The following is a 16711-nucleotide window of genomic DNA, read 5'->3' as shown; positions in this document are numbered from 1 at the left end:
GGTCTCCATTCCAGAGCAGTTTGAGCAGCTCCGGTTTTGACGGCATGAAGGTTTTCGTTGGCCGGCACTAAGAAAATGCCTGCCAGGGACACTCCTCCCTGCTGCAGAGCCGCGGGACGGGCCAGGGCTGCGGCTGACACAGCCCAGTGGGGGAACCGGCCAGAGATCCCAGCACGCAGCACTTGTTCCGGGTCTCCCAGAAAAGTGCGCTCTGTGTTCCGACGCACAGGGACAGGAGTGGCCTCACACCAAAGCCCTGGACAGGGGATGCTGTCTCCAAGCCGGGCAGAGCACACTCGCTCCCAACGGCCCATCGCTGCCCTGGGCCCTGCTGGGACCTGCTCTGAGCTGGCCGGCTCCATGGGCACCGATCAGAACACGCTGTCTGTCCCGTGCAGCTGGGCAGGGCATGATGACCCCCTGGTCAGCTCTGATGTCATGATGTTACTGCCACTTCCAAAGCAGGGCTCCCAGGAAGCTGGTACCCCTCCTGGCCAGAGGGTGGCCAGGTTGGGCTCAGCCTTAACAGAGCGGGCGTTGGCTGGTCACCTGCGCCTCCAGCTCCTGGGTCCTGCCAGCTAGCCCCTCTCCTTCCCCTGGGTTCACACTGGAGAAAGTGGGGAGTGTCGGAATGCTGACGCCTGTGCATTATGTCAACCATTTTGATACAAATCTAGGGAGAGTCGAAGGCACGGTCAGGACAGAGCTGCTAGAGGACAGTGCTAGCCCCTGGCCAGCAGCCCGGCCTTCAGGGGCCAGAGGCGCTTTGCACACGGACCAGGAGTGAGGAGCTATTGTCTTGCATCAGATCCTGGGCTCCTGTTATCGCTCCTGCCTTCCCGTATTCCCACTTTGTGTAAAGTGAGGACTTGGGACTCGAGAATCCTACACCCCAGCAGGCCCCCTGGGCGCCGGTCCCCTTGGCACCCTACACATCTGGCCTCCTCTGCCGGCACAAGGGGCAAACGGAAGGGGCACTTGCTCTGGGCTGTGGCCCGCATGCTGGCCGAGGCACAAGCTGGCAGCAGCCACACTGAGGAGACATGAGCTTTCAGAGCTGCCCTGCTGAGCCTCTGCCGAGCTCAGGGCACACTCTGCCCACCGTCTGATGGCACACACCACACATCCTAATGAAAACCCAAGCAGAGGACAGATGGACACTCAGGGTGTAAGGCCCAGGTCTAACAGGTGCCATGCCCATGGCAGGTGCCGAGGTGGCCCTGCCCTCCTGGTTTCCATACCCAGCACCTTACCTACCACCCGTGGCCCGGGACTGTGCTTTACCTGGTGGATGTGCCAGGAATGGGGCGCCCTGTGTCCACCAGCACACACCAGCAGTACCCCGTGGATGGGTGGCACTGAACCGGCTTGTAGAGGCCCCCGTGGGCACACTCGGGGATCACCACGTTGTCATTCTTGGGCTGCCTGGCTTCCTCCAGGGCGGACTGGTGCTCCTGGTCACAGGAGGACACTGCGGAGGAGAAGCAAGGGAGAGATGGTGAGCAGGGCTGAGGAGCCGGCCAGACCAGAGCTGGCCCCAAGGCACAGCTGGAAGGGCAGGAAGCGGGGCTTGGAGAGGACTGTGGACATGCCAGGGGACCCAGAGGAGGCTGAGCAGCAGAGGGTGCAGCCCCTGACCTGCAGCAGTGGACAGGGAAGCTCCCAGGCAGCACCGCTGCCTTGATACATGTCCTGAGTGAACAATGTCACGTCCTCCCCGGTGCATGGGAGGCCAGGACTGAGGAGGGACACGGATCTCTCCAGGCCTCAGCCACAGCCCGGAGGCTACCAAGTGTCCATAGCTCGGGTGGGGCCAACCCCAGGGGACTGCCCACATTCCCAGAATGCCATTCTTCATGGTTCAGAGCTCCCTGAGGTATCAGAAAATTGTCCACTTTTCCCCAGAGCCCCCTTGAGATCCAGCCTCGGGAGGACAGGTTCTCAATGTTCACAGTGTGGTCACCCCAATAATGAGCTCAACTGTGGTGCTCCTTAAATGCCATGTCATCGGCAGCCAGTAGACAGCAGTGGTGTCGGGAACCTGTGCTTAGTCCTGTGTGCCTGGCATGAGCCACCTGAGTTCTGAAAGTCACACAGGCATTAAACAAGGACAGGTAAAGTCCCCGAGGCCTGCGTTCAGTGTGCAAAGGCTCAGCCCACCTCCAGCACAGCCAGCTCCTCCTGGGTTCAACTCGTCTGACCTGCATCCCTCTGTGTTTACCACCACACACGTGTGTGCGCCTGACTGGCCCAGTCCTGAGCTCCAGCCAGCGGGCATCTAGGGACCAAGGCCCACCCTGACTGGCGGTGGCCACAGCAGGATCACCACAGAATTGTCAGAAGTCTCCACTCAGGCTGAAAGACACACTGGCAAGGTGCACCAGCATCTCTCTCCCAAACGGGAAGGGTCTTCCATAGCCTGTGCTTTACACCCACAGGAAGAGGCACCGACTCCAGTTCCAGGTTATACCAGTGTGAGCGTGGTCACACGGGAAGCCTCAGGAAGCTGCTGCAGGGCCCTTGCTCCAGCCCCACCCAGCCAGAGGCAGCAGGTGCAGTGCACCACATGGACACCCCTGACACAGGTGACTGTCACACCGGACACAGGGGACTGTCCTGAGGCTCAGAGAGACCACGGAGGCAAGCTGTGGCATATGGATCATGTTCCACCAGTGTTCACTGTCACGTTTTTTATTTTTCTAATGCTAAAATAATACCTGTGTAGACAAGGCACACAACTTGTTCTGAGATAAAAATCGTAGTTAGGGTGTGCAAAGGTAGAGAAGACCCAGACTCTGCCTTCACCAGTGGTTCCCCTTACAATGGCGTGATCACATGGATGATTTTATGATCAGCATCTACTAACTGCATCCCCAAATGTCGTCATTGGATTCTCAAAGCATAGGGTTTGTGTGTATTCACTGGAAGAGAACAAGAAAGTCTTCTTATTTCCCCTTAGGCTTCTCTTCAGAAGGTGCGACAGTGGTTCCCTTGCAGTGGCCTCTGCTGGCAGGCGTGGCTGAGGAAGACGGAACCACGCGGGGGTCTCTCCAGACCGACTGCTGAGGAGGCCTCAGAGAAAAGGGATCGCTCAAATCTCAAAGTTGGTGCTTAAAACTGGTTTGTAACCAGAAAAGAGGGAAAAAATGTAAGTCTCCTGTTTCTGCACATTTGAGTGTGACTGCAGCTCAGCAAATGCGCAGACACATAAACAGAGAAATCTGCCACGAGTTACGTGGCTGTCTTGAAGAGGCACTGCCCAACGGTGACTGGGAAACAGGCAAGAAATAAAAAAGACGATTCCACAGAACTGTCTTTCCAAATTGCTATAGAAGTTACTTTAAGACCATGTGAAGAAACCAAGGAAGATGGGTTGAACTCTATGTTTTTGGAGGCCACAGATCACTGCTCTGTGGAAGTCCTCTCCCTGGAAGGAAGTCCTCCCTGTGGAAGGAAGTCCTTCTGTGGAATTAAGTCCTCCCTGTGGAAGGTAGTCCTCCCTGTGGAATTATCTCCTCTAAGTCCTCCATGTGGAAGAAAGTCCTCTCTGTGGAAGGAAGTCCTCTACATGGAAGGAAGTCCTCCCTATGGAAGGAAGTTCTCTCCATGAAAGGAAGTCCTCCCTGTGGAAGGAAGTCCTCTCTGTGGAAGGAAGTCCTTCTGTGGAATTAAGTCCTCCCTGTGGAAGGTAGTCCTCCCTGTGGAATTATCTCCTCTAAGTCCTCCACGTGGAAGAAAGTCCTCTCTGTGGAAGGAAGTCCTCCCTATGGAAGGAAGTTCTCTCCATGAAAGGAAGTCCTCCCTGTGGAAGGAAGTCCTCTCTGTGGAAGGAAGTCCTCTGTGGAAGGAAGTCCTCCCTGTGGAAGGTAGTCCTCCCTGTGGAATTATCTCCTCTAAGTCCTCCATGTGGAAGAAAGTCCTCTCTGTGGAAGACAATCCTCTACATGGAAGGAAGTCCTCCCTATGGAAGGAAGTTCTCTCCATGAAAGGAAGTTCTCCCTGTGGAAGGAAGTCCTCTCTGTGGAAGGAAGTCCTCTGTGGAAGGAAGTCCTCTCTGTGGAAGGAAGTCCTCTGTGGAAGGAAGTCCTCTGTGGAAGGAAGTCCTCTCTGTGGAAGGAAGTCCTATCTGTGGAAGGAAGTCCTCCCTATGGAAGGAAGTTCTCTCCATGAAAGGAAGTCCTCCCTGTGGAAGGAAGTCCTCTCTGTGGAAGACAATCCTCTACATGGAAGGAAGTCCTCCCTATGGAAGGAAGTTCTCTCCATGAAAGGAAGTTCTCCCTGTGGAAGGAAGTCCTCTCTGTGGAAGGAAGTCCTCCCTATGGAAGGAAGTTCTCTCCATGAAAGGAAGTCCTCCCTGTGGAAGGAAGTCCTCTCTGTGGAAGGAAGTCCTCTGTGGAAGGAAGTCCTCCCTGTGGAAGGAAGTCCTCTCTGTGGAAGGAAGTCCTCTGTGGAAGGAAGTCCTCTCTGTGGAAGGAAGTCCTCTCTGTGGAAGGAAGTCCTCCCTATGGAAGGAAGTTCTCTCCATGAAAGGAAGTCCTCCCTGTGGAAGGAAGTCCTCTCTGTGGAAGGAAGTCTTCTCTGTGGAAGGAAGTCCTCCCTGTAGAAGGAAGTCCTCTGTGGAAGGAAGTCTTCTCTGTGGAAGGAAGTCCTCTCTGTGGAAGGAAGTCTTCTCTGTAGAAGGAAGTCTTCTCTGTAGAAGGAAGTCCTCCCTGTGGAAGGAAGTCCTTGTGGAAGGAAGTCCTCTCTATGGAAGGAAGTCCTTGTGGAAGGAAGTCCTCCCTGTGGAAGTAAGTCCTCTCTGTGGAAGGAAGTCCTCTCTGTGGAAGGAAGTCTTCTCTGTGGAAGGAAGTCCTCTCTGTGGAAGGAAGTCTTCTCTGTAGAAGGAAGTCCTCCCTGTGGAAGGAAGTCCTTGTGGAAGGAAGTCCTCTGTGGAAGGAAGTCCTCCCTGTGGAAGGAAGTCCTCCCTGTGGAAGGAAGTCCTCTCTGTGGAAGGAAGTCCTTGTGGAAGGAAGTCCTCTCTGTGGAAGGAAGTCCTCTCTGTGGAAGGAAGTCCTCTGTGGAAGGAAGTCCTCTCTGTGGAAGGAAGTCCTCTCTGTGGAAGGAAGTCTTCTCTGTAGAAGGAAGTCCTCCCTGTGGAAGGAAGTCCTCTGTGGAAGGAAGTCCTCTCTGTGGAAGGAAGTCCTCCCTGTGGAAGGAAGTTCTCTCCATGAAAGGAAGACCTCCCTGTGGAAGGAAGTCCTCTCTGTGGAAGGAAGTCCTCTGTGGAAGGAAGTCCTCTCTGTGGAAGGAAGTCCTCCCTGTGGAAGGAAGTCTTCTCTGTGGAAGGAAGTCCTCCCTGTAGAAGGAAGTCCTCTGTGGAAGGAAGTCCTCTGTGGAAGGAAGTCCTCTCTGTGGAAGGAAGTCCTCCCTGTGGAAGGAAGTCTTCTCTGTGGAAGGAAGTCCTCCCTGTAGAAGGAAGTCCTCTGTAGAAGGAAGTCCTCTGTGGAAGGAAGTCCTCTCTGTGGAAGGAAGTCCTCTCTGTGGAAGGAAGTCCTTGTGGAAGGAAGTCCTCTCTGTGGAAGGAAGTCCTCTCTGTGGAAGGAAGTCCTCTCTGTGGAAGGAAGTCCTTGTGGAAGGAAGTCCTCTCTGTGGAAGGAAGTCCTCTCTGTGGAAGGAAGTCTTCTCTGTAGAAGGAAGTCCTCCCTGTGGAAGGAAGTCCTTGTGGAAGGAAGTCCTCTCTATGGAAGGAAGTCCTTGTGGAAGGAAGTCCTCCCTGTGGAAGTAAGTCCTCTCTGTGGAAGGAAGTCCTTGTGGAAGGAAGTCCTCTCTGTGGAAGGAAGTTCTCCATGTGGAAGAAAGTCCTCTCTGTGGAAGAAAGTCCTCTCTGTGGAAGGAAGTCCTTGTGGAAGGAAGTCCTCTCTGTGGAAGGAAGTCCTCTCTGTGGAAGGAAGTCCTCTCTGTGGAAGGAAGTTCTCCCTGTGGAAGGAAGTCCTCTGTGCTGTCAGTACATAACTAAGTGGAATGGTGCACCAGTTGATGAGGGTGGAACTTCTCTTCCAGCAGACATCTCCGGACCACTCATGGCTCACTGTAGTGTTTGCTTGGCACTTGGTCAGAATTTTTATGAGTGCACAGAATTTACAGTGTGATTATCTGGCCACAAAATACTTTCTGTGCTCCATCCAAGGACATACTGTATCTATGGAAGTGGTTCTGGAAAATTCTTGAAATGACCCTTCTGAGGGTTTTATGTCATCTTTGCAGGATCCCCATTAAGTCAAAGCCTCTTGAAGTCTTCTGAGCATCTTATAAAGTATCAAAGATATTGCACAGAGTCAGAAGAAGCCCTGAAGTCCTTAGGCATCTTGAGCCATGAAGACGGCCACCCTGTGGGACGACCTGTTCTGGTGGGGAATCGAGCCAACCAGAGAGGGCAACCTTGCTTTCTCCTGGGAGGAGCCGCAGAGAAGGCCGAGATCTTTACACCCATCAGTACAGCCCGGAGCACAGGCCCGGCAGAAGCAGCTCACGCCGCGGTCCCCCTCACCTGCCCAGCCCCGCCTGTCCCTGCAGGGACCACTCGGCCACTCTCAGGAACAACTGGGCTGAGTGTGGGGAGCTGCTCCAGCTTAGCTCTTCCCACAGAAGCAGCCCTCACCTGCAAGGCCCTTTCAGCACACCAGAGGTCAGAAGGAGCCTCTGGACATGTCAGGAGAAGCTGACCAGTAAGGATCTCCCATCTGTCAAACACACCACAGCAGAGAAAGAGAGGTTGACAGGCTCCTTGGAATTGAGGGTGAATCCAACAGCGACTTTCTCTGTGGTAGAAGAGGGCTATGTGTATTGAGAGGGAATCAAAAGTCAGACTCTTCAGTGAGGTCTTGCTGCTGGAGAATGAGGATGTGAATGGAGAGCACATGGTACAGATATCAGAGGGGGGACGGGGAGGTGTGGAAGGGCCTAGGCAGCCAGGGACAGATGGTGAGGGAGGGTGGGCTGGATTCAGGAAGGAGGGCCAGGCAGAGGGTCCCCTGATGAGGTCAACTTCCTGCTTGGTGAAAGCACTTGTGGACACAATCGGGGGCCCAGGGAGACAGAAGTTCTGTACTCATGCTCTGTGTGGGGGATCCAGCAGGAAAACTAGAACAGCCAAGTGGACAGAGGGGACACCAATCAGTAACAGTGAGGAGCGCATGGACGGGGGAGGAGAGAGGAAAGGAGGGAATTCCAGAGACCACAAACAGACCAAAGCTCCCCACTGGATTCCCAGCTCTGAGGCCCTCTCTGCAGAGAAGGCTCTGTGTCTCTGTCACCTTTGCTCTGAGTCCTGCTCTTCAGTTCTTTGCTGAGCAGAGACAACAAACCCAGCACCCCTGATGGCCACCAGAGGACTTAAAGTCAAGCTTTGGACCAGCGGCCAGAGGCTCCAAGCTGCTCTTCCAGCCCTAGATCACCATCTTGCTAGAATGTCAACAAGAGACTCATCTCATGAACACAGTCCTCATCCCACTGGGCGGATGAAGTCAGCGAGATGTGGTGACAAACTGTCTATGGTATCGTCATCGCCACTGGTGAACCTGGGACATGCCTATTAGACACAGAGATACAAAGAGTAAAGAGTTGTATAAAGAAAAACAGAGTCGCGACCCTAAAAGCAGACCTTGAGCCCTTAGCACCGGGAGGCAGCTCTGCTCTCTCCTGGGGCTGACTCTGCCATTCTGGTCCTGCCACTCAGCTGCCCTGCCCTGAGTATGGCGGGGGCCGCCCTGGGCACTTGGTCTCTGGCTGTGCGCCTCCTGGAGCAAGCTCTTTTTTTTTTTTTTTTTTAAAGAGAGAGTGAGAGAGAGAGAGAGAGAGAGAGAGAGAATTTTTTAATATTTATTTTTTAGTTCTCGGCGGACACATCTTTGTATGTGGTGCTGAGGATCGAACCCGGGCGGCACGCATGCCAGGCGAGCGCGCTACCGCTGAGCCACATTCCCAGCCCCTGGAGCAAGCTCTTGACACATAATTAGCACTTTGGTGACAGTCTTCCTCCATATTTTCTCACTAAATATTAGGCTAAGAACACGATTCCAATTCTAGTTTACCTCCATAAATTTCAAGTTTTACAACCAAAGAACAACTTTTTTTTTTTTAGAAAATTACCTTTGTAAGGTTAGTAAAATGCCTATTTGGGGAAAAAAAAAGTTTATTTCCGAAACTAGCAAAAGACGTCAGTGGCTTACGCTGTGCCTGCCAGTTACCCAAATCATGTGACAACCAAAGGAACAGGGTCGAGAGAAAGCCCAAGATGCTCCTCCTCCTGGAGGAGGTGCCGGGACTCCAGGGGCAATGCTGGGGCCCTTCTAGGGGCAGCAGGTACTAACTGCGCCCACCCTGGAAGAGGCCTTCAGCTGTGGCCCTGTTCCAAGCCCTGCACGCGGGGCCTGTGAGCTTGGTGGCTGGCCATCTTGGTGAGGACCTTGACTACAGTCCAGAGGTTGCTGCTTCCGGAGGTGCCGGCTCCCAGGGAGCTCAGGAGCCCTTGAGACTCACTGGACCGAGGGCCCAGGACTCCGGCTCCAGCACTCACGGGGCTCCACCACGTCTGCGCTCCAGCTCCCGACGTCCCCGCTGGGCTGCCTGTGCCCTCCAGGGTGCCTCTCAGGACCTGGGCATGTCACCACAGGTTTGACGGGATCTGTCCTGGAGGACGTTCCTGGTGCAGAGGGTGGCTGGGGTGTCACTCTTGTCACGGGCCCTGCAGTCCTCCTCCACATCTCTGTCCTTGGAGTGCTTGGTGGCCTTCCAGATGTGCCTGGCTTGTAAGGGACTGCCTAAAACCGGTGCTCAGCAGCTGCCACGCCTCAAGAGCTCTTCAGAAATCCGTGGCAGGTACCGGGAGGGAGCCCACACATCACCCTCATGGCTTCCAGTCTTAAACAAATCGGCAGGAGACGCAGTGTGCTGCATATCTACCTTATCCCATGTCTGATTTATACTGGTAGGTTCTGTTTACTATTCACGCTTATCTTCTTATTCATGTCTACGCTGAGTACAAAGAGGAAATGAAGCAAACTTAATTTTTGATGTCCAAGAGTTTTATTTAATTCTTTGATAATTCTTTTGAAACTTTGGCAGGCTGTGCTGTGTGCGATGGAGAACAGGAGACCATCAGAAGACACATCGGGTGGAGTCTCTGCTCTGACCAGCCTGGGCATGTGGCCTCTCTGCCTCCTGTCGGCAGTGGGAGTCCCTGGCCACAGGACCCTCTCTGCTGTGAACGCATGTGCCCCCCACACTCGGGTCCTCACTCAAGGTGAGGAGGGGCCTGGGAGGTGGTTAGCCTCGGGGGACGTCAGCGGGAGCTGCTTGCCTCTGCCACAGGTGAGGCCCAGGGTGAGAGTGCCACCTGGGAATGGGAAATGAACCCTGGCCACACAACAGGATGCTGTGCTGTGACCTCGCACTTCTGGCCCTCAGGACTGTAAGAGCGAGTTTATGTGGCTCCAAAGCCTCTCCAGCAAGGTATTTTGCCACAACGTCCAACAGACCAGACGGCATCAGACCTGCCTCCTGGAACGGCCAGAGAAGCTGCTGGAATAGCAAGAAGGATAAGCGTCCTGCTCCTCGAGGGGCCTGGGGAGCACCTGCCCTGGCACTCAGTGGCTCCCTGATTTGCAGGAACATTGTGTCCTAAGAGTCTTCTGACAGGAGGACTTAATTCATTTTTATTAAGATGACAACTGTGTTATGTAAATGGCAAAACTCTTAGAAAACTGTCCACAAAAGATGAATCTTCATCTGGTAAAAACCATATTTTTAAAATCCCCATAGCTGACATCATTCCCAATGGTGAAAGGCTTCGTGTTTTTACTCTAAGCCTGGGGACAACCTCACCACTTTTTGTCATTAGAGAGGACGTCCTAGGCAATGCAATAAAGCCAAGAAAAAGACTGCAATAAAGATTGGAAAGAAAGATTCAAATCTCTTTAATCACACAGGACAGGGTCGAGTATGTAAAAACCCAAGGGAAAAATGCAGGGGTAGCCACAAAAATAAAAGACCACGCCTCTTCTACATATGGGACCGTTAGTGGGAAAATTGAAAAATTAAAATCCTTTGCTGTAACATCAAAAATATAAAATACTTACAAATAAACTTGTGAAAACATTAAAAATTAAAAGGCATCACTAAGAAAAGTTCAAGGAAACTGCCATAATGGAAAGATATAGCAGGCTAATGGGTAAGAAGATCAATACTGTCCCAGCTAATTTCTCCAAAGTGATCAATGAGTCTAAACTAATTCCTATCAAAATCTCAGGGACTTCATTTTAGTAGAAGTTGACATTTTAAATTCTAAAGTGTATATGGAAACGCAAAAGACCCAGAAGATCCAAAGTATTATTCCTTCTAAAGAGCAAAGTTGGAGGACTAACATCCCCACATTTGAGAAGTTATTATAAACCCCGCCTGGAAGCATGTCAGTGCTAAAGGACAGGTAAACAGAGGGAAGGAAAGAAGAGAGCCCACAACACTGAAAGTGCATGTCCAGCTGCCATCGGACCAGCACCAGGCACTGACCTAGGAGGGAAAGCCTCCTCCTCGGCAGATGGTTCTACAACAGGGATGTCCACTTGTCACCATGGGAAGAGGCCAGCATGCCACCCAGAGCCTGCTTGGGTGAATTAGAGATGCCAACATGAAGACAGAAATGTAAAGACTCTACTGGAAAATGGAGGGAATACCAGGGGGACTCTGGGCTAGATGACATCTTGGGCAGAGTGACCACAGCAGAAAGCCTGGTGAGTTGGACGTCATTAAAACTTAAAACAAGTGCTGACCAAAGGACACCATCAGGAAAGCGGGAGGCAGGCCGCAGACTGGAGAATGCTCCCAGTGCACACCTCCGACAAAGCTTCTAGAGTCCTACCAAGCCAGACCCACTGCAGACAACCCAGCCCGCATGCTCTGCAGACCCGTAAAACACCAGGGCACGCGTCGGCAGGCCGTGTGACACCAGGCTCTCGTGGGCTCCTCCTCACAGGGCAGCGGGTGAGGAAGCCTTGTCGTGACTCGCTCCCCTGGCCTTCCTTCTTCAGGAGGACCCCGGGTCCCCGATACGCACTCCCTGGGGAAGACCGCTCTCAGCTGGGGGTCAGGACACAGAGGGAACATGAGCAGCCATCGCCAAGTTCAACAGCACATGCACAATCTCTCTTTGTTTGTGCTGACACTGGGGCCTGCTGGGCTGGCTGTGTTGGCAAAGGAAGCTTCTCTTTGGGGAGCGAGGATGAGACCACCCGAGTGCCTCAGGTCATGGAGCTCTCGCGTCCAGCGGACGTGGACTCGAGCTGGTCTAACTTAGAAGCAGCTGACAGGTCCTCCCAACTTTATCACAGTCTTGTAAGGCCACCTGTGTCCCCAGCTTGGCCTCCTTGATGAGCTCCCTGTGGCCTGCTTATTTCCGCTGCCCCTGACTGCACCGCCCTTGGCTGTGGGCTGCGGCCTGGTTTCGCAGCCTGCTTGCGGCTCTGACGCGCATGGACTAGTTTGTTTACCTCCGGTGTCCGGTGCCAAGTCCCAATTACTGTTGCAATCACAACTGGAAGGCTCACAAGTGCCTTGTTTCCTCAGCCGGCCCCGCACTGGCCCCAGATGGTGCCTCCGTGGGCCCCTCCGTCTCCCTTCAGTTTGCCCCCAGGATACGTGCAGCCTTACTTCCAGGAAAAGCAGATTCACGCCTGGCCTGGCTCGCACTCCCACCTCCCAGGTGCTGGGGTTACCCGAGGCCAGGTGCTGCTGCCTCCTGAGTCTTTGGCTCCAGCGGGTGAGCCCACCGTGGCCAGGGCCGGCTAGCATGGCAAGGCAGGCAGGGCTCAGCTTTACCTGGATGCCCTGCCACCGGGGGCCTCTGCTGTTGCCGCAAGGACATCCTGGTGTTCTTGTTTGTGCAAGAAACAGAGCCATCCAGACTGCCCTGTTGCTGGCCGCCACTGACAGTGTGGCCGTTGGATAAGAAGGAGCAGTTGTCTGAGGTGGCGGTCACCACATCTCCTAGAGTCTCCGTACCTCCTCACAGCACTCCTGCCTTCTCTCCAGTGGTCCTCCTGACAAGGGCACCAGACACGGTGCTGCTCCAGGCACTAATCCTCTCTTTGGCACGTGGCCCTGCCACTGACGTGCATGCATGGCGCTCCCTGAGCAGCCTGTGTCCAGCCAACACCACAGACCAGGCCCTGGGATGGCACGAGGATGTGAGGCTGGGGAGGAGTGTCCCCTGCAAGGACAGATCCACAGGCCTGCCTCAGCCAGACCCAGGACTTCCCATGGGCAACCAAAAGCCACCATACCTGTGCTTTAAAACTCTGGTATCATGCTTTCAGTCTTCTGTGGGACCCACCTAAAGGACAATGACACCCTGACCCAGTCAGAGACCTGTACATACACTGCCTTGGTGGCCATGATCAAAACAGAGGGAGCTTATCAGCTCCAGGCCACAGTGCCGCAGGTCACATCAGAGGTGTAGGGTTGTGCTCCTGTGGCCACAGACCCAAGGTCACCCGCTGGGCACCACATATTTATGCACGCTGACCCTGCCGGTCTGCTGACTGCAGGACGGGACACGCACCCTGCTCCACTAGCCATCACAGGAGCACGGATCCTATCAGGTCCGTGCCACGGGAGTGACTCCTGGCCTGGCACTGACCTTGTTCTTCCCAGGAGATGCCATCTCCCACGCGGAAGGGAGCTCTGGGGGTGTCCGACGTTTAAAAGGTCTCGTAATTTAAAGTGAGAGCTCCTTCACTCGGATCCCACTTTAAGAAGGCGCCTGCCTCTCACACTTGTGTGGCTTTGGGAGCCAGGCGAAAGGCAGCCCTCGGGGTGTTGAGTGCCAGGTCCCTTGAGTCCCATCCTACCCAGTCATGTGTCACTTCTGTGAGGCAGGACTATTGTCACTGCTTTTCAGATGAGGTGACTGAATCAGAGTCACTGAGGAATTTCCCCGTCCAGGCCACGAGAGGCAGAGACTCACTGCCCCCAGAGAGCTACGCCCCAGTGTCAGGGCTGAGGCCTTCTCTACCTGATTTTCCAGATGATCTATAATCAGCACTGCTAGTTTTAAAATGAGAAAAAGCCCACAATAAATGTGTTTTTAAGAATCAAGAACAGGGCTCCTCACGTTCCAATCCCCTGCGTTATCAGGCCCCTCCTGTGGCTGAGACGCAGGGAGGAGCTGGGGCAGGAGATGATCAGAGGAGAGGAGGGGCACACAGGGCCTAGATGGGACACGGTGGGCTGGCTGTGCCTGCACCTGCTCCCCCTCCAGTCGTCCTTCCAGCATATGGGGACCTGTGTCCCGAGTCTGCTGGGACACGGTGCTGGACACTGTGCCAGGACACAGAGAGAGCGGCTCCTCTCCTTGTAACCACAGCTCCCTGGATGGTCAAGGTGGTCTCCAGTCCATGTGACTGAGTGAGGCACACCCAGGACACACCAGGCAGAGCTGGCCAGGTCAGGGGTGCAGACTGGCCTGCAGCACGCCTTCCCTGTTCTTTCTCTCTGGCTGCCGGGCCAGCTCTGGTCCTGGTTTCCTGTGGTCCCATTGGCCTCTGCCAGGTTCGGCCCTCCCTCCCGCGCAGGGTCTACCCGCTTCCTCCAGCTCCACCTCCAGACAGACTCCCGAGGACCCAGAGCGGTCACTCGCGGAGCACAGGCACTCCCGGCAGGACGGCAAAGGCCACCCAACTGTTGGCGGGTCTGCTGCAGAGCACCTGCTGAGGATGAAGGAAGCCCTGGAGGGGGCCGAGGGCCCACCCACCTCTAGAGGAGATCCCTGGGCCCTGTCCACCTTTGAGGCAGACCTATGGATCCATCCTCTCAAAAGTGGACTGTGGCTTCCATCTGGCCAGCGTCTTCTGGCAAGCAAGGAGAAAGCCCCTGGCTCCCTGAGCCTGAGTTCCAATGGGGCACCAGGAATCAACCAGGGAGCAGACCGACAAACATGGTCATCGGGAAGAATCTGGGAAAGAGGCAGAGGAAGAAGGCTCCAGGGAGAGGGTCAGACCTCGGACAGAGGAGGCTCCCCAGCCCAGGCTGAAGGGGTGCAGAGGCAGCCTTGGAGTCAGGCCGAGTGCCATGCTGGGTCACCGTGGCAGGGACAAGGCAGAGGGGAGCCAGGATGGGGCTTGTGGGCAGATTCCTCCTCCCAGCATCCCCCCCAACGTGAGGCGGAGCTGTGCACACACCCGTGTGTCCAGGGCCCACCTCCATCCCTATTCTCTCTTAGCTGAGATGCTTTCAGTTCCTGGTGACCACGATGGCCAACTGTGGGTGTCACTACTTTACTCCTAACTACACGACAACAGCCGTGGCAAGCCAGTGTCCCAGACATGCCCAGCAGGAGGGGATGGGGGCACGGGATCCTCCTGTTCAGAGTGGCGAGCGTGGTGCATCTGTGCAGGGTTCCCTTCCGCGTGCTGGGTGTGGCCTGATGCACGTCTCTGGCCAGCCCTTGGGTGATGCTGGAGACAAGCCTACCTCTGCGTTTGCCGCAGCCCTGTCCACAGGGGCCTCCCGGCTCAGGACTGTCGCAGCACTGGCTCTCTACGCAGGCTGTCTTCACCAGTCAGGGCGTCTCTGTGGTTCTCCTCTTAATCACATAACAGATGAGATGATCAAAGAAGGCAAGAAGTAAAATAAAGAAAATGCCTCTTTAGGTTTTGGTTTGCTCGAAACGGCAGATGGAGGAGAGGGGGAGGTGGGGGAGACCTTGAGGCTCACAGTTTAGTGAAGGAGCGTGATCCGCACGTCCACGTTCAGTGAGAGGTCCAAGCAGCGTTTTCAGGGCTAAGGCTGCGCCATGAGCAGCCTATATTTATGATCTGCTTATGATTTAACTCCAAAGAAAGGTTTTAAGAATTCAGATCCAAGATCACTGCCTTCATGAACTAAGCATGTCCCTTGTAATCCTTACAGCAGAACAAGACAAATGAAAATGGTTTCATCCGGAGCAACAGAGAGCCGGGGAGCTGCCTGCCTGCTGGAGGGCACCTGGGAGGGGGGGCGCTCCTGGTGCAGATGCGGGGCACCTGCTCTTACCCAGCCCCCGCCCCTCTGAGCGGCATCACTCTGAGCACCCACCCTTCCAGGGGAACGCAGGACACTCCCACTGAGATCCAAAATTAAAAAGGGGAAGTGTTGGATAAAATGGCTGGGTCCAGTTTCTCCAGAAAGAAAATAGTAACTGCAGATGTTCATTCTGACTTGTTTCCTCCCTTATTTATCATAGCAAAGATCCAGAGTTAGAGTCACTTCTGACCTATAAATTGTCTCTGATCTGAAACACGAATCCTAGACCCTGGACAGGGGAGAGGAAATCATCCTACCAGAGGGATGCGGTGTCAAAACCCGACCTCCCAGCTCCCTCCACCAGAGCCAGCCTCACAGACAGGGCTCCGGGATGGCGAGCGTTACCTTGTCCCATTGCTTCCAGTCTCTCCTCTGCTCATTAGCCTGGTGCTTCCTGAGTCTCCCGCCCTCTGCCCAGGCCCCAGCACAGAGCCCCCAGGGCTGCTTGCCCTCCCTGCCATGGGGCAGTGGATCTGTCCAGGTGCCTCTACACAGTGACCACAGGCTCTTAGCAGCTCCCATCACCCTCCCAAGGCTGGGCTGTGCTGAGCCATGGCCCCTGTCTGTACTCAAGGGCCTCTATTTTGTCTTTAAATAGGACCTGTAGGGATAAGTGAGGGAAACAGAAAATCATCCTGAAAATGTGTGCACAGAAATGTTCCTTTATTTTCCTTTGAAATTCCGAAGGATTGGTCAACTGGATGCACTTGAACAAGTTAAGAGCACTGATCTACTTCATACCCAGATACCTATGGAAAGAACCCAATAGCTCACACTTTCCAGAAAGTCCCAGGTTGAGGCCGAGCCTTCATCCACCACGGTGACCACAAGACTGAGAAGAGCCCAGCCTGCAGCTTCCTGTGAGGGCTGGATCCGGCCAGTGCAGTCCTGTCCCACCCGGAGCACTAGATGCCGCTGCCCTCTCTCCTGCAGGTGCATGCGTGTTGGACGAAGAAGCTGTTGAGGATGGGAAGACTCTCGTAAAGTCCCTTACTGTCCTATGTGTAAGGTACCTTACTGTCACGGCAAGGAAGAGGCGAAGCCTGCAGGCTCCACCGGTGATTCCCGAGTCCCTCTGACCTCGCCGGCTCTTCCTCACAGGAGCTGCTACAAGAGGACTCAAGGAATCATGAAATGCCAGGAGAAAACAGCTGCCAGGGCAGGGCCATTTGGAAGGACAAGAAGCCACCCAATCCTGGGTACAGCTCTGATGGGGCCCTTTGTGTTCTTGGGACAGCTGCTGCTTTTAGCAGGAGCCTGTGAGCCTGGGCCTGCACCAGGGCTGGCCTCCTCCTGCCACAGGACAAAGGGAAATGTGTGCTTTGTTTGCAAGGAAGTGACTCAGAGATGGCCAGCTCTCTTGAGATCACCTACAGAAAGCCCAGGAGAGGCCAGCAACCCCATCTTTCAAGTCTCTGGATGTAAAGGAAACAAGAATTTCTACAGCCCTTTCCACATGGGAACACGCCCTTCCCCTCCTCCTGCACGGGCTCTCCCTCCGCCTCCCTGAAGGCTTGGTCCACGCTGGGCACTCGTCTGCTCAGGAGCTACTTGGGTCTCAGCTCACAACTTACTGTCACTGTCCCAGTTTACAGGGGAGGACGCAGGACATAACATG

The 16711-nt window shown here is 54.6% G+C and overlaps 1 protein-coding gene across 2 annotated transcripts in view; it reads right to left on the bottom strand.

Annotated features, from left to right (window-relative positions):
• Positions 1-16711, bottom strand: part of SMOC2 (SPARC related modular calcium binding 2) — a 152044-nt gene that overhangs the window by 47229 nt on the left and 88104 nt on the right. For both annotated transcript variants that reach the window (XM_081294544.1, XM_081294545.1), the window contains exon 8: positions 1285-1471. In XM_081294544.1, coding sequence (XP_081150670.1) covers positions 1285-1471 — 187 coding nt within the window. The remainder of the gene's footprint in view (positions 1-1284; positions 1472-16711) is intronic.

Source organism: Spermophilus citellus (assembly GCF_964194105.1).
Source record: "Spermophilus citellus genome assembly, chromosome: 5".
NCBI classification, from domain to species: domain Eukaryota; kingdom Metazoa; phylum Chordata; class Mammalia; order Rodentia; family Sciuridae; genus Spermophilus; species Spermophilus citellus.
This window is presented reverse-complemented; position numbering and strand designations above follow the sequence as displayed.